The sequence below is a fragment of the Macaca fascicularis genome, chromosome 5 (genome assembly GCF_037993035.2).
Source record: "Macaca fascicularis isolate 582-1 chromosome 5, T2T-MFA8v1.1".
Classification (NCBI taxonomy): Eukaryota; Metazoa; Chordata; class Mammalia; order Primates; family Cercopithecidae; genus Macaca; species Macaca fascicularis.
The window spans coordinates 113,511,899-113,532,892 of record NC_088379.1 but is presented as its reverse complement, the minus strand read 5'-3'; the positions used below and the strand labels follow the sequence as shown (position 1 = coordinate 113,532,892).

General features: G+C 37.4%; 1 protein-coding gene and 1 long non-coding RNA gene across 3 annotated transcripts in view; one reads left to right on the top strand and one right to left on the bottom strand.

The window, feature by feature from the left end:
• Positions 1-6,395, top strand: part of LOC123573606 (uncharacterized) — a 78,369-nt gene extending 71,974 nt beyond the window's left edge. Inside the window, exon 2 of the long non-coding RNA XR_010586943.2 lies at positions 6,151-6,395. This is a non-coding gene — a long non-coding RNA (uncharacterized lncRNA). The remainder of the gene's footprint in view (positions 1-6,150) is intronic.
• On the bottom strand, positions 1,674-20,381 carry SGMS2 (sphingomyelin synthase 2). Of its 2 annotated transcripts, XM_045392726.3 has the most exons (6): positions 19,708-20,381; positions 18,995-19,111; positions 16,040-16,157; positions 12,376-12,529; positions 7,957-8,123; positions 1,674-6,350 (listed from the first exon to the last, which is right to left on the bottom strand). In XM_045392726.3, exons 3-6 carry the CDS (start codon positions 16,091-16,093, stop codon positions 6,147-6,149), a joined length of 579 nt encoding a protein of 192 aa, XP_045248661.1. In that variant the 5' UTR covers positions 16,094-16,157; positions 18,995-19,111; positions 19,708-20,381; the 3' UTR covers positions 1,674-6,146. The 2 variants fall into 2 exon arrangements, with proteins under 2 accessions (XP_045248661.1, XP_015306022.1); XM_015450536.4 differs by lacking the exon at positions 18,995-19,111.
• Positions 20,382-20,994: the final 613 nt, after the last annotated feature.

The window sequence follows — 20,994 nt, the reverse complement described above, 5'->3', positions numbered from 1 at the left end:
GTAAAATTCAGTGACAATGCATCCAGAAAAGCAATTCACTTCCACTTCTGGAACATCTAGCTGGCTGTGAAGGCCCTGACCAACACTTCTTAAAACTTACAAACATTTCCTAAGACTTGCATATATTTTATGCAATTGAATTTATTATGATGTGACTTAGGAGTTATGGACGAGTCTTACAGTGCAGACATTCCCACTTTGATGTCAGGAATTTTATGTATCAGCAGCTCTAGTGCATGGCACACAGAATCACTCAAATGGTTTGTGAACATAGTCTAGTTTCCTGTCTTCCTATGTCTCAGCAGGAGATTCAAAATATCAGAGAAGATGAACATTATTAAAAGTTGTGGTGACCTCTTAATAGCACGATCATCTGAAGAGACTGAAGGCATTGCGCAGGGTCAAGACTGTAATGACCTGCAATCAAAAAACCTTACAGACTTGAAGCTGAGTCCGTCGTTGAGTAGGCATATGGATCATACAGATGATACTTTGCTACCTTTAAATGTGGTGGGGATGGGATGGGGGTTGAAGTAAGTGAATTTAAATTCACTTTCTAGTGAGACTAGCATCTAATCCTGGTGGCAAAACTTGTTTGGACACACCACTACACTCTGATTCTAAAATCAACAGCTGTGAGGTAGAGATCTCAAACCAAGCATGAATGATCACCATTCTTTTTTGTTTCAAAGTGGTTTTATTACTTATGAAACTTGCCCATGATTAGTGTGATTGAAAATGCCACTTTACCTGCAGTTGTAAAGTTCCTATTGATTCCTTATTGGAGTAAGAGACAGAGTACTACTTTAAAAGACTTCACTATCCTCAGAACTTTCAAAAATCCCCAGAGAGTTTTATTCTCTCATAGGAGGCACACTCAAGAGCTTTTGTATGAAGAAAACAAATGGAACCCAGAATGAATTAGCCCCTTAGTAAAAGTTCCTGTTAGTCCCTTGCACGACAAACAAGAGTTCACATTAGTTTCTTGCACACTGCATTCTAGATAAGGGCAGCCTTTGAAGCTATGTGGCCAGCAAAATCAGCATGCCAGTGTTTCCACAGGATAATCAGAACATCACTGTGATGAGCTTTTCGTCCAAGGTCTGAGTGGAGGTGGCAGAAAAACTATTCTGATCTATGCTCTATCATTTCTAGACAATCCAAGGATAAAGCATGGACTATCTCCTGTAACTTACTCTTTGAACCTTATTATCTTATCCTATTCACTTCACCCCACTGAATTGCTTTTACAAAATTTATCTTGGAGGAGGGGCATTTGTCATCAGCAGGTTCAAAACCAACTTTCTGCACCTTGCTGTTGCAATGTCTAGCAAACTCCAGTTGAGGACATTACCTTAGGCTTCTGTCTTGTGAAGGCATAAGGAGACCTAGTGACCAAAAGGGGTCTGCTTTTCATGAGTGACTTTGTCCTCTTGTGAACAGTGAAAATCAGAATCATGGAATGTGTGATTTTCTTCTCCATGAATGACCTTGTATTGTTCTGAATTATTTTTCACCTTAAATCCATTAATTGAAAGTTATTACTTTATTTTAAAAATAGTCTTTGAAGAAAATATCCCTCTTGTGGTTTTAACAAGTACTCTAAAACTAGAACTCTTTTAAAAATGACACATTTTGTAAATGGAAAGAAACAGTAATAATTTTGAAAAGACTGTTGATATCATTGTGGTTTATTAGGTAAATACAAAGTATAGGCTCTTGCATTTTTAAAAAAGCAAAACCAAAGAGATTAGAAACCAAGTACACATATCCCCTTTAGAAGAGAAACATAAATCAGTTTCAACAGTTAGGCACTTAAAAATGTAAATGTAAGACAACATTTTAGAAGTATAAACTATAGTTACACTCCTAAATTCCTCCTGAAATGTTTACAAACACAAAATCACAAGCATGGAAAACAAATTTCCTCTTTATCAAAAAAGGAACCTGAATTTGAATCCAATGTGATAAACCAATGATTAAGGTACTGGTGGGTAGGAGAAAAGAGCTTCTGAAATTTACATACTTGATTAAAATGTAAGCATTTCATAAAACTATCACAATAGCATACAGTAGATATAATGAAAAATATATGTCAGGAAAATAATGAATTCTAGACTTAAAATTTTACTTTACAACAAGGCACTTAACACATTGAAACAGTACAGTAAATTTCCAAAAGAATGCAATTGGCTACCTCTGAAACCTTGTAATATTTCTTTTGTGAATATACGGTAACATAACCATACGTTTTGCAGCATTAATCATTGCATAGGAGGTAAATTAAATAATGAATTCCAACTTGGCAATTAGATTAGTTTTTGTTCATCATTTCCTCTTTTTCTTTTAAAGGACAGTTTTAAATAATTCCACAATAAAGCACTCTTCTCATTCATGATTTATTTAGAACATAGCATAGATTAATGAGTAAGAAAATAAATCAGAACTTATAAGGTGTGTATCTGTATAAAAACTTATCTTTGGGTACCATTGACATGATTTTCAGTGTTTGGGTGTTGAAGTCAAGAGCACTTCTTTATAGAAGAAATATTTTCAGCAACTGAGTCAAAGGCGTTAAATTATTGCAACACAAGGACATTAAAAACAAATACTAAAAATCTTTATATATATAAATAGAAAAGCCTTCAACACATGGCATATAACTTATAATATGCTTGATTTAAACATGTAAACTCATTAAGAAATTCCTTCTCACACTTCCTTACACTACAGAGGCTAGTGCATTAAGATTGGCTTAAAGTTTTAATCAGTTTTACAGTGCAGAACAAAAACAAAAAATAATTAGGAAAGAAATGTTCAAACTATTTAAGGGGCAAGATATGAACTTTCAATGAAAAAAGAAACTGCATGAGTTCTGTCATGTAAAAAAAAAACAAGACAACAAATTTGGTGTTTCAAAGTAAACAAAATATAGATCGTTATAAAGGGAGACACTAATGATTGTGATCATGAGAGGTAAAAATGTTCTACAAATTTCTTTGATCAAATGGATAAAAGGTTAGAATTACACGTGCCTATCATCTGAGCACATTTTACCTTTGGGAAAGGTTTAAAATGCTTTTAAAATAATTCCTTTCACATGATACTTTCAGATTATTGGCACACATAACAGAAAACAAATGCCTTTCAAAAACTTGAAAACAGGCTTTTAAAAGTGGTGTTTGCATTCCTAGTCATAAAGTATATTGCCACAAGGGGGCACTGGTAATACAGCAAAGAACCCTAATGCAATGTCATCCACAAACCAGAGTAGACTCAATGCTCACTCTCAAAACAGCCTTCCTTCCACAGCAAAACTTGTTTCCCAAGATGCCAGTAAGTTAAGTAACAAATTCACAATTAGTTCAAGTGGACTCGGGAAAGGATGCTTTATTTTCAGATCTAGTGGACGAGTTCAATGATAGGATCTGAGAGAACTTCATTTGAAATCATTTAGGAAAAAAATGTGGCATACTCTGTAGGAATTATATGTTATAGGTATTTCACAGACAACCTAAATTACAGGAAAAGCTTCAACAGGAGCACAGACTTAAAAACAAAAAAAGGGATAATAAGATATGTATCTTAACTGGCAAAGAATAGGTGCTCCAAACATTTATGATTTCAAAGGCAAGATCATACTTGTTTTATATCCCAAAGTGGCACACTGGGTTGAAGGTCAAGTTTTCTTTCCTATATGTAAATGGGTTTTACTATGTTTTTTTTTTACCATCCTGAAATTTTGATTCTCCCACCCTTATTTGCAAACCATGGACTTCCTCAACTGAATGACAGAGCTATACGACACATGCGTGTAAAGACATGGCAGTGGCAGTGGCCACATTGGCATCACAGGTGTTTTTAAAGTTCTTTAAAAGGTGATGGGTTTTTTTTTTAAATTAAAAAACTGGATTACTTGACTAAAATCCAAGGCTTACTGTTTCAGGGGGTCTGTAGTAATTGGTACACAATTTTTTTTTATTTATTGAGTTTAAACACTTTTTTTTATTCAATAGATGAAAGGTGGGTTATCCAGACACAGCTGAATAAGGTTGTAAGGTGTATCGATTTGTCTTATTTGAATTAGAGGCTCAAGGAAAACACCAGTGTTAGGAGAGTAAAATCCAGGCTTCTGTGTCAGATTATTTTCTTTATAATCAGTCAACAGGAACTTAAAAATCAGTGTTTTCAAGTAGAACACCTTGTTCTTGCACAAGTTTTGCTATTTAATAAATGAATATAAGTGAACATTATATAGAATTATGTCTAAACTCATCAGGTAAACTAGGCATATGTTTATTATTGGTGTATTTAATAAGAAATACTGGAAAATTCAGTGTGCTTCAAAGCCTGCCAAGAATGTTTGGGGTTTTAATTCTTGTTTAAAATAACTGAATTAAAGAGTCTTGCTTCATGACATTAAATTCAACTACCTTTCCTTTAGTGATTATTCTATGACACACAGAAAAAGCCATTCTGAAAACATACACAAGATTTTAGCACCGAAGAATGTTGACCCTTCTGAACGATTTGCATTGTGCTTTTCTCAAGCAATTTAAAGGTCAATTTTGTGCAGTCAAGGCTGACTAGTTTATAATGATAAATTTGAGAATGTTTTCCATTCCAAATGAAAGACAAATTTCACCTTCAATATAAACATAACTGCCTCCTTCTACCCGCATTGGCCTCTCCACCCTCTGCCCTAGTGTTGATAACTTTGCAACCTTAAAACTTTTCTAAGGTTTCTAAAAGTCTTGCAAATCAACCTTCAAAAGTAGTTAAGAAATTAAGCCAAGAATTATCCAAAAGATTCAATAGCATTAAATAATGCACTAAATCTGATAACATTAAATCTGATCAGATTTTTTTAATCCATTTTTTTGGCATCACCTTAAAGAAATTTAGAAACAGTTATCCCCCTTCACTGTGTAGCTGTAACTAACACACTGATTCCGAGAGTATATTATAGTGCAGCACCATGTTATTTTCACAGGGTAGAAGTAAAATTACTCAATTGTGGCATATGTCCTTAGGACTAGTTATGAGAAGCTGAGTCTCCTGCTAAAAGCAAGGACACATTTTTAGCAAGGATACATTAACTTTCAGGTTCCATCTTGGTTTTTCCATAAAGTACAATATAAAAAGGAAGAAATCACCTTCAATGAAATTTGACCAAATATATTTCTGTGCTCCAATTAGGGGCCCTAAAATTGATCTCACACCAGGGCCTGGCCTGGAAGGGAAACAGGCTCATTCCCCAAGTGGCGTGAGCCTCAGTTGACACACGTGTGTTTTCAGCCTATGCTAGAAGAGTTGACTGCCCTGGGGCACCAGATCCAAATTTACAGGGCAGACAGCATCTAAGTGTGTACTCAAGGGCCACTCATTAACAGAAACGACCTCATGTTTCCTGTGTGTCTGTCATAGAGATTTTAAAGTGAAACGTTTACACACATGTAAAATCTGTGGGGTGTGTCAAATACTTTCATGTTTACTTGGATCAGCTTTCCTTTTTAAGATAAAATGATCTTTTAAAAACAAAACAAAACAAAACAAATTAAAAGTGATACATAGCGCGTTGGGTGGCAGCAGCAGCGTGCACTCCTGGACTCAACCCTAACTTTCCACGTGACAGGGTAGAAACAAAATTCACCCAACGCTGACGCACAACCCGTGGATCTTCCCCTTGCTAAACCTAATGCTAGAAACCACTCTCAATATTAGGCTGTTCTATTTACACAGTGGCTGTAGATGTCCAGATATTTTATTTAAAATATTAACACATTCTTCTGACCTTGGGAGGAAAAATATCCTGAAAAAATTCTGAAGTAGAGGGTTTTGGTGGAGAAAGAATAAAGAAAGGAGGAATATGTTCTTTGGCACCTCTTTAACAAGCTCATTAGTAAAGTCCCAGGGTGGGGGCTTGTCACCAATGAATGAAGAGCTGCAAGAGAATGTATCTTTCTCGGGATGAAGAAGAAAAGCAGTCAAAGGGTAATACTTTGTTCATCTTTCTATTCATTTACACAAAATTTGGTCCATTTCTTCATTTACCAGTCAGTTCTCCTAAAATAAAAAACAAAACTATACCTTTGGTTACAGCGTTAACTCTTTTGGTGTAAGAGCTGATGCCTTTGTTTTGCTCCTCAGGTCGATTTCTCATTGTCTTCACCAATCTTCTGAACACGTGAATACTTTTTGCATGATGATTTGAAGCAGCCAGGAGGCCAAGACAGCGGCCAGGAGAAGCAGCAAGGAATTGAGCCTTGTACATTTTTCTCAAAAAAATAAAAGATGGGGAACCACCATGCTCGAGATAAGAAATTAGTCTGTGAAGAGACCTTCAAGTTCTGCAAATGGTAGAAAAAAAGTAAAATGAGACATATCTTTCTCAATTTGCATCCTAATTATTTTCTTAAATTGGCATTCACTGTAACCTAAGGAAAACAGAATTCAGATCACATAGCAGTAATGATTTTCATGTCCTTTCCCTAACTCTACCATGACTCCGGTCCCCTAACACACCTAGGTGTCTTGCCTTCCTTTGTGGCTCATGCAATTTCTTCTGCCTGCAATTCCAGTAAGAATGGAGACTCTGGGAGTGGATGTCAGAATTACTCAGGAGGAATAATTTTCAGGATGTGTGAGTGATCAAATCTAGGGGTCAAAGAGTGAAAGAAGAGCTCAGAAGGTTGAACACATTTAAGAGGAAAGATGAAAATTTTGGTTCAGTGTTGTCAGCAGTCAACTAGATGGAAGTGTAAGAAGGAAGATGGAAATAGGAGACTACAAAATAGGAAACAGAGCTACAAAGAGAAATAAAGTAATCCATAGAAAGAGCATTTATTAGTGGACACCAAGAGTTGGATGTCGATCCTTTGGAAATGTCATATTTCAATTGCTCACAAATTCTTCAAATTGACAATATGGCAAGTCTATACAAAGATAAGTAAGTCATGGTACACAGACCAACTCTATTATACCAAGGACACTTACCTAGACTAGGAGAAAACAGAGACTGGGAGGAATAATTCTGCCTTGGGACCAGAGGAAGAGAGCAAGAGTTACAGAAAAAAGAGGTGGCATTTGAGCTAGCTCTTTAAGTATGAATGGGAGAAGAAAGAAAAGGGTATCTGGAAACAAGGAAGCAGCAGTAGCAAATGAGGAAGAATCGGAAGGGAAGCCAGAGAGCACCATTATCACCAGAGGATATACCAAATCCAGTCATTCATAAGCTATTTAGTTTGTGATTTTAAACAATAGCTGCTATCAGCCGGGCAAGGTGGTTCACGCCTGTAATCCTGGCATTTTGGGAGGCTGAGGCAGGAGGATCACTTGAGGTCAGGAGTTCAAGGCCAGCCTGGCCAACATGGTGAAACCCTGTCTCGACTAAAAATACAAAATAAAAATTAGCCAGGCGTGGTGGGGTGCACCTGTAATCCCAGCAATTTGGGAGGCTGAGGCACAAGAATCGCTTGAACTTGGAAGGTGGAGGTTGCAGTGAGCCAAGATTGTACCACTGTACTCCAGCTTGGGCAATAGAACAAGACTGTCTCAAAAAAAAAAAAAAAAAAAAAAAATTTTAAATAGCTGTTACCTTCTCCTTAAAATTAATTTAAGTTGAAGGCAGGGATTATGTCTTACCTAGCTGCACTACAATGCTTTTACAGAGAAGGTTCCTAAATTTTAATTTAGTACATATATTTCTTCATTCTAGTGTAAATTACCTGAGTTAGTGATGCACTGTGCTCCATAACCTTATAGCATCTTTATCCATAAATGGCATTCATATTTGTGAAGTTCTTTGCTTTATTTTAAAAAGCAGTAATGGATATATGTTTAAGTGAATGTGGCAACATCAGTTATCCCCATTAAGCTATCTAAAACCCCATGACATGAAAAGGGTCCACTGCATTCAAAGCAAAGAAATTATCCAAGCATCTTCACTGCTCTCACCTTTTCATTGGCCATTGAATGGTACCACCAAAACAGTCGTGTTGTGATATAATAAGCAATGATCACATCGACAGTGTAGTGTTCATGTGCTACAAGAATGCAGATGATCCCGGCAGCACTCAGCAGCCAGCAGATTAAATGATACCACCAGAAGTGACGAGGCGAATCTGGACAGCAGAAAAATTACAGAGTTAATAAGATTCCCAGAGATGAATATAATGATTACAGTCTGTCCTAACGACCTTAAGTAGAATAACCCAGGATCAAGAGGTCACCAGAAGGAGAAAACTGATAACGTAAACTGAGTCACTATGAACTGCCCGGGATCTGCTCAGGTAGGAGGGAGGCAGAGGGGCTCCCTGGCAGTGGGCGTAATAGTCATTCGCTGGGGAAGCTGGTAACACTAGACATTCTAGGCCTTGCCCATGTGAATAAGCTGTTTCATAAGAAAGAGAACAGAATTGTTTATTAGGTTGGCTGGAATTGCATACTGGCTCACATAAAGGAGCCACTTTCCCACTGGAAAGAAAGATAGTAGGGGTCAAAAGAAAAGGTGGTTGTCTATGAAAATAAGGAGGGAAATGGGAAAACAGGAGTAATTTCAGGTTTTAAATTTATATTAGTTCTCCAGGGGTATGTGTAGGGTAAGGGCGTCAGAAGGAATGGCATTGTGGCTAGCAGTATTTTGATTCTCAGCAATTTTACACTGTTATTGCCAATAGCAACTATAAAACATTCCCTCTGTAAAGGTTAGGATTCCTGACCATTCACTTGTGGACTCAGCCTTCCTGGTAAGGCCACTTAAAAGTTCATTCTACTTACCAGCTGTAAGAAACAACTATGGCACTCACTAAGGTCTCTTAGCAATCCTGCTTCCCAATGTATAGGTCATCTGGTATTTACCTTAGAAGTTCAAAATGTTTGGGCAAACTAGAACTATTTTGCATTTGTTTATTCACAAGAAGCAAAGCTGAAGTAGGTATAGAGGTGGCCTGAATCTTCTTTTTACTACTCATGGAATTGCAAGTGAGGTTTTAGGAATGGCTGGAAACCCCAGCAGTGCTTTCACATAAAAATGTATTTCCTATTATGCTACCACATTGGGCCCACCACTCATCAACTGAGAACACTGGCTGACCCAAAGAAAAGATTGAATAGAAGGTGTTTTGAAATAGAAATGGCAAAATGGTAATCCTCTTACTTTCTCATTCATCCCCTAGGGATAACAATGAGCTAGATGATGACACAAATAGTAGTTAACATCACTGTCTGTGTGGAATTCTAGCCCTAGGAGGCATTAAATAATAGAGACAATGGACTTGGTAGGGTGGCAATGTGAAAAACCAAAAAACTGTTCTCTACTAGCCAGATGTTTGGCACTAACAGCTAGTCTGATTTCTCCAGGCTAATTTTATCAGGAATCTACACCCCAATTATAATATTTGCACGACTGTATGAAGCCCTCCCTTGTTAACCCCAAAATGGTCCTGGTGCCACATTTTCATGTGCTCTCACAACTAAATTTAAATCTACTTATGACAACACAGCAAAGAAGGAAAGAGTCCAAACTGATCAAAAGGCGGAAAGTAAAAATATATATATAAATGATGCATCTAATTCTAGAAGCAGACTTTTCAAAGAAACCACTGGAACCACTGCTTACTCAGAACAAGAACGTACAGTATAATTTAGAAGATAAATGTTTTTCCTAATTGCCTAGAAAGAAAGCAGACATAAACATGGAATGCTCTGCTTATATACAGAATTGACTATAAAATTGAGTTTGTGTTAAGTATTACAGATATGTCCCTTTATTTCTCACCAAAAATTGGAGAAAGCAAAATGGTATTCTTTGCATGCTACATATAAATTTACACAATTTTAGAAACCTCTAGTCAAAATGTCTTGGGGAAAAATGTCTCTACATACTGAGTGGCCTTCATTAAAGTATAAAATCAATCACAAGTTGCCTTGCTGTTGCTCTGAGGTGAAAGAATGTACAATAATGAGCAATGTCCCTGCTTATAGATAAGTATACTATTCCTTGGCAGTACAATAGAGTCAACCAGCTTGAATTTCCAAAGTTCTAAACACAGCCAAGAAATTAAAAGCAAAACCTCTGGATTCAGCCTGCTTCAACCTGAATACCTGCTTCTCCAAATGATGGCTATGCACTGTGGCCAATCACTTTCTCTATGCTTAAGTTTACTCATCTGAAAAATGGGAAAAAAGTAATGCATCCCTCAGACGGTGGTTGTAAGGATCAAATGAGTTAATTTACATCAAGGCCCTAGAATAGTGCCTGGGACAGAGTAAGTATTATGTCTATTTGCTAATATTGTTAATGATATGGTTTGGCTGTGTCCCCACCCAAATCTCATCTTGAATTGTAGCTCCCATAATTCTCGTGTGTTGTGGGAGGGACCTGGTGGGAGATAACTGAATCACGGGGGTGGTTTTCCCCATACTGTTCTTGTGGTGGTAAATAAGTCTCACAAGATCTGATAGTTTTATAAGGGGAAACCCCTTTTGCTTGGTTTTCATTCTCTCTTGTCTGCTGCCATGTAAGATGTGGCTTTTGCCTTCCACCATGATTGTGAGGCCTCCTCGGCCACATGAAACTGTGAGTCCATTAAACCACTTTTCTTTATAAATTACCCAGTCTTGGTTATGTCTTTATCAGCAGTGTGAAAACAGACTAATACAGTTAATATCAGTTGGTTTTCAGTTATTTTAGAAAACTGAATCTAAGTTTCCTGGGGGTGTTTTTATTACTTTAAACCTACAATGCCTTCACTCTGAAATGCCCTTCCCCACCTCCACCCTCATCCCCATCTCCTTCTGTAAGTTTTTTATGATCTTCAGATTAGAGAGAAGATCCGAAACTCAAATGTACATCTAGACTAGACAATGACTGATCTTACATTGCACACTGATGGAACTTTCCTTGGCAAAATTAGAGTTAGAACCATAGCAACATATGTCCTTCCACCCAACCCCCCAGAACCAATAACTCAATATTAGAAATGGAGTGACTAAATTTAAGGAAGAGACCATCCTCTGATGATGGTGCAGAGACAGATCCAGGACCCACCCCACCACCCCAAGAGTGTGAGAATAGAAATAAGGGAAAAGGTGCAGAGGCTTCAACTTTTAAGTCAAGTATGAAGACCCCACATGTATCCCAATTTCTCCCTACCGCAGGTCTGTATGTAGAATTTACAAAGGAAGCAACAAAGAGATGCTACAATTCTCACAAAAAAAGACTTGACTTCATCTACTACAGAGAACCTCAACTCTTTTGTCATCTTGCCCTCACAGCAGAACTTAAACCAAATACCCCAGGTAATCAAAGGGGCAATAATTCACTTCTGCACCACTGAAGATAACCCTTGACTTCCACACCACCATTCAATTAGGATGAACCTATTTGGATTAACAAAGGGCCAAGTGAGGAGGGAAGAGCAAGGAGGACAGGGGAGGGGAAGCTGCCTTCTGCTGCTCTCTGCTGAAAGACCTCCTTTTAAATATGTCCAGTGAAAAGGATTAAGATAAACCTCTAAAAAATACTGGCATGAGGTAACTTGGAACTAAAGATGAAGGGTAATACTGACCAGCTTTGCAAACCTGAAGGGAGAAGCATTATTACTTCAAAAGGATTTTGAGGTAACAGGCCTAAATATACAAAACCTCGGAAATATATAAAAATGGGATCTACTGGGCAGCTAAAACAGTACAACCCTACAAAGAACAAGACATGATAGACATGATTTTGGCCATAAAACCTACTAGAAAACCCAAGGATTTTCTATAATGTGAACTAAGCATATAAATATAGAAAGATTTTTATTTTTTGCCACCACATTTCTTCTTGAGAAGAAAATAATCAGTATTGGCAAAATGGTCCATGAAGACTCCTATGAAAGCATAGAAAGTGCTGGAAAATGATGAAATTAGAATAAAGTGGGACTTGGAAATGTTTTAAAAAGAGGAACACATTAACTGAATTATTTGGAATGCTAGAATGGAAGTGTCCTACAAATAATGCAAAGGTCATTACAACTGTCTTTAGAATGTACCAATCCTTTTTGCAATAAAATTAACAATTAATTCTAATATTAAGATAGATTTTCATACCTTAAGAAGTACTAACCAAGAAGGGAGATGTTTTAGAGGCATGTTAAATGCTAGAGAGAAGCCAGGGCCAAGTTTTAAGCCTTCAGGGTTCAAATCACATATGACTAGTTGAAATTTTATATATATATATATATATATATATATACACACACACACACACACACACACCTGTCTCTTTCACAGCTTATCAATCCCAAGAAAATAAGGGCTCCTATCAATTTCAGAGCCCAGGGACCCCTCCCACTACAGTTATCAGTTCAGTGGGAATGGGCTATTACTTACATTCTTTGATGAACAAATAAGTCAGTGTCAGCGTAACCGTGTGACCGCTGAAGAGGAAGTCTCCACATAAGATATGTGATCCAGTTATGGACAATCCACCACCAGAAATCAATCGTAGAATCCGTTGTACTTTTGCCTGAGAGTCTCCATTAAGCTGAACGACACAAGAAGATTAAGAAGGGAATCTACAAGTGGCTAAAATCATGTTTCAGTCTAATTGTGTGACTCTTAGAAAGGACACCAGGTTGTGATTTTTTTTTTTTCTTTTTAACCTAAAAAGTCAAAAAGAATCCAAGGAGAAGCTCCTCAAACTGGGTTTTATTCATTTATTGGCAAGTTTTATTGACATGTTTTAAATTATTCAATATGTTACTAATAATATGTCTTGGTGGTGGTGTGTCCTTGGGCAAAGCTTTTAAAAATATTAATAACCAATGACTTCACCACGACTATGTGCTAAAAAGCAGATCAAAGCTACTTTCTTTCCTTTTTGCAGGGGGAAGTGAGGGTTTTGAATGGTTAATATTTGATTCAGCTGCATACCACATTACCAATATTCTCTACAGTGAATTGGTACCTTGTATTAGGTGGGCAGCCTAAAGTGGACAGACATATAGCTGTATTAATGTCTGACAAAACATTTACAATTAAGAAGAGGAGTTGCAACTCATTAAATAATTTAAATAGGTTTGAAAATGATGGATTAGGGATGCACTGGCAGCTTTAAAAACGAGTAGCTTTGATTAGGAAAAACATCCCTAAAGAAATAGCCTGTGTGCTATGGCAGGAGGCTAGGAGAGCTCCTTTGGACAAGGTGCAGCAGCCCCACAAAGCCACTGTGATGACATGAGAAACAATGCTGGGCTAGGCCAAGGGCTGGAGAGGTTTGTACTCCATTACAATTTAATCATACAGGAAGGAGTTGGTCAAAACTGTAGGCACAGAAAATTGGAATACTGAATTATTGAGGGGCTAGATTGGGTGGGGGATTCAGATCAGATGAGTGTAGAGCAAATTGATTGAGAAAATCAAAGAATAATGCTCAGAAAAAAAATCATGTAATAGAATACACGGGAGAGAAATACAGAAAGACCTTTTGAGACAGGGTCTTGCTCCTTCACCCAGGCTGGAGTGCAATGGGTGGTACATTAGGTACAGGAGAGACCAACTTGGCTGCTGCCAAATAGGAAAGCTTATCATCTACATTGTTTCTTCCATTAAGAAGGTAAGTATCTGAGGTCAAGAGTTCGAGATCAACCTGATCAACATGGAGAAACCCTGTCTCTACTAAAAAAACAAAAACAAAAACCAGCTAGGTGTGGTGGCACATGCCTGTAATCCCAGCTACTCGGGACACTGAGGCAGGAGAATTGCTTGAACCTGGGAGGTGGAGGTTGTGGTGAGCCAAGTTTGCACCATTGCACTCCAGCCTGGGCAACAAGAGCAAAACTCTGTCTCAAAAAAAAAAAAAAAAAAAAAAAAAAGTAGGTGTTTGGCCACCTGTGGCCAAGGTGAGGGATAGCTCGCCCTAGAAAGCTTTCTCAGGGAAGGGGAATGTTGCTCTCCCAGCCAAACATTCTTATATGTGGAAAAATAGGTTTGCAAAGCTAAATCATTTCATGTAATCATTTTATAATAACTGGGCCAACACTTATCTAAACACACTTTGAAGAACACAGATTGTCCGACTGTCAATCAAAACTTGGATTGGAGATTAAAGCAAATTCTAAGCAAAAAATTAAAAGTGAACCATAGGATACATAAAGGAGAAGGCAACTGGAAAACTAGGAAAGCAAAGCTTTCGCTATGATGGCTCTTGTAAGCATGTCTGGTGAGTTACAAGTTGTACAGGCATCAATTACTATAACAGATATGACACTTTTCCATAGTGAGTGGCTTCCATATACAAAGTTCTGATATTCCTTATAGTCATGAAGGACATTCTATAGAGTCAGCAACACAGGAGACAAGTAGATTATCTAATAGCTTTGTAACCATAAACATCTAAGCAGCACCCAAAGCCAGCAGACGAACCAAATTCAGAACACAACTCTGATGCCTGTTCTATGACACCACCTCACCTCTAGTCAAACCAACTGATTTGTGTTTCTTTTACTGAACCATGATTCAGGCATGTATAGCTTGCTTATGCTTCAGGAAGGGGTCCCAAGAAGTGAACCTGGGCGATGATTAGTAAGGATGTTACCAGAGGTTCCACTGTGACTATTTGTAGCTTGGCTATCCAACAGCACTGATGTGGCTTCTGAAGATTGCAACTCTTCCACAGAGGACAATCTTTAATTTACTTTCTTTCTATAATCATAGCAATTCATCCTGCAAACCTCATCCGTTACTAAGATGGGTTTGCCTTCTTTTCTGTGGCCATTTCTCCATTTAACACATTGCAATAGCCCCTTAGAAGTGTTTATTACACTTCTGAACTTCTCCCACGCCTTAAATTAGCTTCACTAAAATCAGCCAGTGTTTAAATTCAATATGTACACTGTTTTAATTACAGACATTTTCTGCTTTGATGGCTTTGGAAAAGTATAGCTTCTCCAGCCACACCTATATTTGGTGAGGGAGACTGTGGACGTCTTCAGAGAAGCTCGATTTTTCTTTCACCTCAGACATCTGCTTAGTGTTCAGTAAAATATGATGTTAGACTTCATTCCTTTGTCCAGAAAGCACATGATTTGTAATTTTCCATTTTGTAAACCAGGGTGCACTGAAGTCCGAGATGATTAACAGCTCTCTCAAGAACTCGCTCTTCCTGGATAAACTGTAATTCCTTCTTAGGACGGTTTCAGAAGACATCCTCACGCACTGTCTCACTCAAAGGCCACTCTCTCTTTCCAGCTGCTAAAAACCTTGGAGTCATCCTTGACTCCTTTCTCTCAAACCCATATCCAAGTTATTAGCATATCCTATATCCCGAACTGAACAACTTCTCATTATTTCCACTGCTACCGCTAAGGCTGAAGTTCCTATACCGCACTGCGAGACCCTATGTGATCTGTGGTCTGCACACCCCGACCCTTCACAACTCCACTCTGACACACCGGCCTCCCTACTCTTCCTTTATTCACTGTGAATAAGCAGTGTTTTAGCCTAGAGCTCTCATGCCATCCACATGCCTCATTTCCTGGTCTTGGTTCCTGCCCAAATGCTTTGTTATTAAAGACCTCTATATCATCAAATAGAACCCTCAAGCACCCTTTCACCTTACTCAGCTCTGCTGTTCTCCATGTGACAATCACCTGACTTATCATCATGTGACAAATTATGACTTTGTTTATAATTTGTCATCCCTAATAGAATATAAGCTCCAGAAGAGGGACATTGTTTGGGTTACTACAATCCCTGGTACATAAGCTTAATGCCTGTAGAATGAATGCATTAATGAATAAGTAAATGAGAAGGTAACAAAGTAGAATCAAACCCCCAATGGTAATTTTCAGTTAGCAGAAAATATTTTTTTTAGCACAAAATATATTTTATAAATACATTTTAATTTCTTCCTCTCAAATCTAAATAGAAGACAGAAAAGATGCTAGATTTCAGTTAACACATAGGAAAGTGTCTAGAAGAATGTATAATAAAGGGTAAGTGATCAATGACTGTTTGCCTGGTTTCTTCTAAGTGGTAGTTTGGAAGTACTGACCTTTGGAGCACACTGGAAATGCATTCCAGGCACAGGTAGAGTAGTAACATACATTGTAATGCAGCGATACAGGTATAAAGTTCCAATAATAAAACAGAATCTGCGTCCCACTATTGACCTAAAGGAAAAAATAGGGATGGGGAAAAACAGGTTTACTGTTTGTTTTTATTCCTAATGAAAAATAAAACAATGTTTAACAGGATAAAGAATAATCGGTACAGAATGGCATTAACAAACAAACCACAGTTTCACAGAGTTTAAAGGCTTACTTGTGAGTTGCCCATCCCTACAGTTCCATGGAGAGATTGCACCACAGTTTTCAAAATGAAGATTCACTTACTGCAATAAATCTAGGTGGTTTGACTTCCAAAGGATGTGTGTGTGTGCAGTGGGGGAACTAAAGTAGACGAAGAGTCTACGTAATCACCTCTCCTCAAAGGCACTCTTTACCAGAGAATTCAATGAACCTGTCTGTATTTTCAGTCAACTCACCGCATTAAAACCCTCTCTTGAGAACATATGAAAGGAATAAGCAAGCTACGATCACAGAGGAATTAACTAATGAGTCAAGGTGACATTACATCATTAGACACATAGGGAAATGTGACAACACATTTAACCCACGGTATAAGCAGGGTTTATTTGAGGACCATCTGAAGGTATTTTGACAACACAGGCATGAACTATTCTCTCTGTGGCTAAATAGATTTTCAAAAAACTCTATCTTGAAAATGTCCATAAGTGTTCTGATACAATTAATTACATTTAATAGTGAATTATAAGCTGATTATTTTATTCAATCTTGATCAAAAAAGGACAAAAAAATCCCACAAGTCATTTTTCACTTTATATTTCTGTGGGAAGAAAGTTGTCTTAACTAACATTAGCCCCTGTGCTTCATGACCTGAGTCCTCAGCCTAAGCCAGGCTTCCCAGTGGATGACTGAGGATCCTGTCTTCAAAGGGGAAGGGCTCTGCCATTGTACCATTGCCTCATGGGTATCTGAATGGGCATCACAGGTCTGAATGTCCTCAGTCCAGCTGAACAGGACAGCTCCTTTTCTGTTGTATAGTTAGGTCTATAAGCTCTGGGCTCTGGGGATTAAGAGATGAGTGGGACTCCACATAAAGCCCCTAGACTTGCTAGGTGTTATTTCCTTAGTACATAAAACATATTACTCGAGGTCTCTCATTTTCAGAGCTCTCAAGCTTTCAAGACTGGTAGTGATCAAAGACTTCGGGAAAAACAGGCAGTTTCAGGTAATGTGACATATTTTAAGTTTTCCGTAAGATTGTGGTTCTGACATGAATCAAAGTCTAACTCAGGTACCATCTGGAACTTCTAATTTCAAGAATTATGTGTAAATATATATTTCAGCTGTCTGTTTCCAATAGCTATTTTAAGAGTATTCCAAGGTTTCTGGGGTCAAAAGAAAAAAAAATAGAAGGGAACACTACCTAGACTGGTAGATGAGAGTATTTATTCATCCCTAAGGCATTTCTTTAAAGGTTTGCTATTCTAGTTCTGCCTTTCCTGGTACTAAAAAGGAGCAGGTAATAAACAGTGCTGAGTTTCTCCCCTCGGTTAAGGGAAAACCAATTCAGCCTTTGATCCAACCTCAGGTTCCAACAGAGTGCTGTTTTGAATTGTGCTCCATGCTGTTAGACAAGGTGAAGTAATAAGCAGAAATTATTATGAGTCAATTACATTCATCCCAGCATTCTGAGTTGAGCTGTACTCAAAACAGAAAACTTAGAAGGTGAAAGATGTACTCTACAGCCTTATTTAGAAAATGAACTAGTGCTAATGATTTTTTTACCATAGCTTTGAAAGGTGCTTTTAAAAGAGAGAGTAAGCAACATTCCTCATTCAGCTGGGATGCTCAAAACAGGTTATAAAAATTATTCTACTAGTTACTAAAATGTAAGAGCCAATTCTACTTCAAATGTAAAAAGGCAAACTTGTGTGAATTGCAACTGAAACAGTGGATATCATTAAAATGTATGGTCCGGCTATGTGACCCTGTGTTTGGATATGTTGAAATCTAAGGTGGTAAGTACAGGCAGTTAACAATAACTATCTAATGAAAATTCAAAAAGAATCTAGATGAAAATATAGCTAAATTGAGGGAAAAACTATACTTCAGGGTGGAGTCCACATACTTACCAGATCCTGGACAATTTCTCGTTTCACACATATATCAATAAAACCTTGCTCTAAATAAAGAAGAAAGCAAATTATCTGCAGCCTTAGCAGGCTCTCTTACATTGTGTTAATTTCCAGACACTAAAAAGAAAAACACTGAAGTTCATAAATACATTTTTTGCTTTTAGCATAAAGCATCCTTTAACAATTTAAGGAGCAGGTTACTTTTTTAAGTAAAAGACAACTCATAGTTAAGTCTATTACTTAAGCATATTAAGGAAACACATGAAGAGTTATATTAAGGAAAATGCTTAGGAATGACTGCAGTTTGTGGAATAACGTTTTAAGACTGCAAAGTTGCATTTGGGGAACTCTTTGAATTCCTCTAATCACAAAACAGTAACAGTGTTAGGGTCTGAGTGGATATACCACATTGAGAGTCCTATAATTGATCAAGTAATGAAAAATGTTACCAACTGAAAAACAATACAGCCAAAATTCTCTAAGAATGATCTTGTGGCATTAATACTGAAATCCTATGTGACCTGGAATCTTCAGATTGTATACAAGTTAGCATATATTACATTTTTAAACTCCATATTATGGTCAGTGTTTTGATCAAAATCATATTTTAGTGATTTAATCACTACCATCCCAGTAGAAAACAAATGTCTAAATGATGAATGAGAGGAAAGGAGGAATTAAGGAGCCTTTGTTTTTATGGACTAGGAGTCAGAATTCACATAGAGAAGCAGAAATAACCACTTCAGGGCTATGTCCAATTCTTAAGTGTCTTCAAAGCAAAAGTACCTGACTTATTTCTTCTTGATTTCCTACTATTCCAAAAATGAGGAGGCTGAACCCAGTGAACCATGAGCTCCTTTGTGATGTCCAAGGAAAACCAGAGGGCAAGTTTACTTTAGAAATCTAAAAATCAAAACCGCATGGATTCAGTTCTAAACTCAGTTTCTTAAACTCTTGTAACTAGATAGCAAGCAAACAAAAAACCAAAACCACACCCACACACCCAGCCCCACAGAAATGTAAAATTTGAGAACTGAATCCAGGCAAACCTTAAAGCAGGCTATTGACTCTAGACCAATACAGACATCACATTATGAGTAATGGAGAAAAAAGTTTCTCAACCTATTCCTTTTCCCACTTGTCAAGAGCCTGAAATAACAAACATGATGGAAGTGAATGTTATTCCTTTCCAAGCCTCTTGATTTATCATACAAATACCATAGCTGGAAGTCAGGAACTGCACCTTAAATTCATCAACTCTGAGTCACCCATCACAGTACTGCTGTACACTGCCACTTTCATACACAGTTGCTCAACAAACACTTACTGAATAGTGACTGAATTTATTCAATGTGGTAGAGCTTTCTACTGCTTTCTTTCATCAAATGTTTGGGTAAGACTGAATTTATTGGAATAAAAAGGAAAGATGATCTCAATTACTCATCTATTCACTCAAAAACAAACCCATGGCAAATCCCCAAAACATTAGATTTACTTACTTGTATCTTAGAAACAGCCACTGGGTGATCCATAATCCAACTAATATAATCCCATTTATTTCTGATACAGAAAATGCCCATTTCACCCTATCAATGTAATCAAAAAACTTGTCTGGGAGTGGAGGGCTAAGCTCCTTGGGAGGGACCCTCTCATGTACAACTGTGATCATGACGGTTGTCAAGACGAGGTTGAAAACCGCATATATGAAGGCAATGCCCGTTTTCCACCACTCTAGTGGAAATTTGTTCCTTGATTCAGTGGGCATAGCAATTTGGATATAGTCCGGGTACTTTTTGGTGCCTTTTCGCAGCCCACTGGATAAGCTCTTGGGTTTACCATTGCCATTTTTGTTTTCTTCTTCAACAGGTTCAGTGGGTCTTGTGTAAGTGTTTGTAGGATCACTGGGTTGATTTTCCAAATGTTCTTCAAGTTTTGCTGTCTCTATGATATCCATTGTCCCCTAGTCTTCAGATCAAAAAGGAGATGGTCAAGTTCTTGTTCTTTGTGGAAATTTAGCTTTTTTCAATCCTTCTATTTCCAAGATCAACATGGACTCTTACAATGGACTTTGTTTCCTAACACAAAAGGTAGAAGGTAGCCATCTGATTACCGTTCCTTCCATGCAACTATATGCTGTACCTTCACCACTTTCAAGAAAGGAAGCCAATTCTTCCCTCAAAAAGATGTTACTATCCCACCTAAAAGAAAAACAAAATTATGTTCAGAAACTATGCTTGTCCAATTATCAACCATCCAAAAAAAAAATTCTTAAAATAAGGAAACAAATACCAAAGTCATTTGCTTTATAAACATAATGTCAGAACCTAGTTAAAGCTGCCGAGATCAAGTTGATTTACAAAATAATGAACTGTTTTATCTTGGAATTCTCATCTCTTTTTGAGCTAGTATCGGTAGAAATAGGAAATAGGAACATTTTAACAATCAGTTCCCTTTAAATTTCCTTAAAGAAAAATCAGGACCCAACATTGCAAACACTTCATCAGACACTATCACTTGTTGCTAACCATGAAGTCATAATAAGCTAGAAATTAACCAGAGATCACATCAATCCTTCCAAAGACTGTATTTTCTATGAGCCATAAAGAAAGAATACAAAACTGGTAAGTGGCTTATATGCATTGAATAATTGTTACTCTCTGCATTTGTCAAAATAGTCAATTTTCTATTTTCTAATTAAAAAACAAGTCTTTTTAAGTGCTCGCTTTCAAGAACAGATTCAAGAACACCACATTCAAGATATTTAAAATGGCACAGCCTCAGTTTAT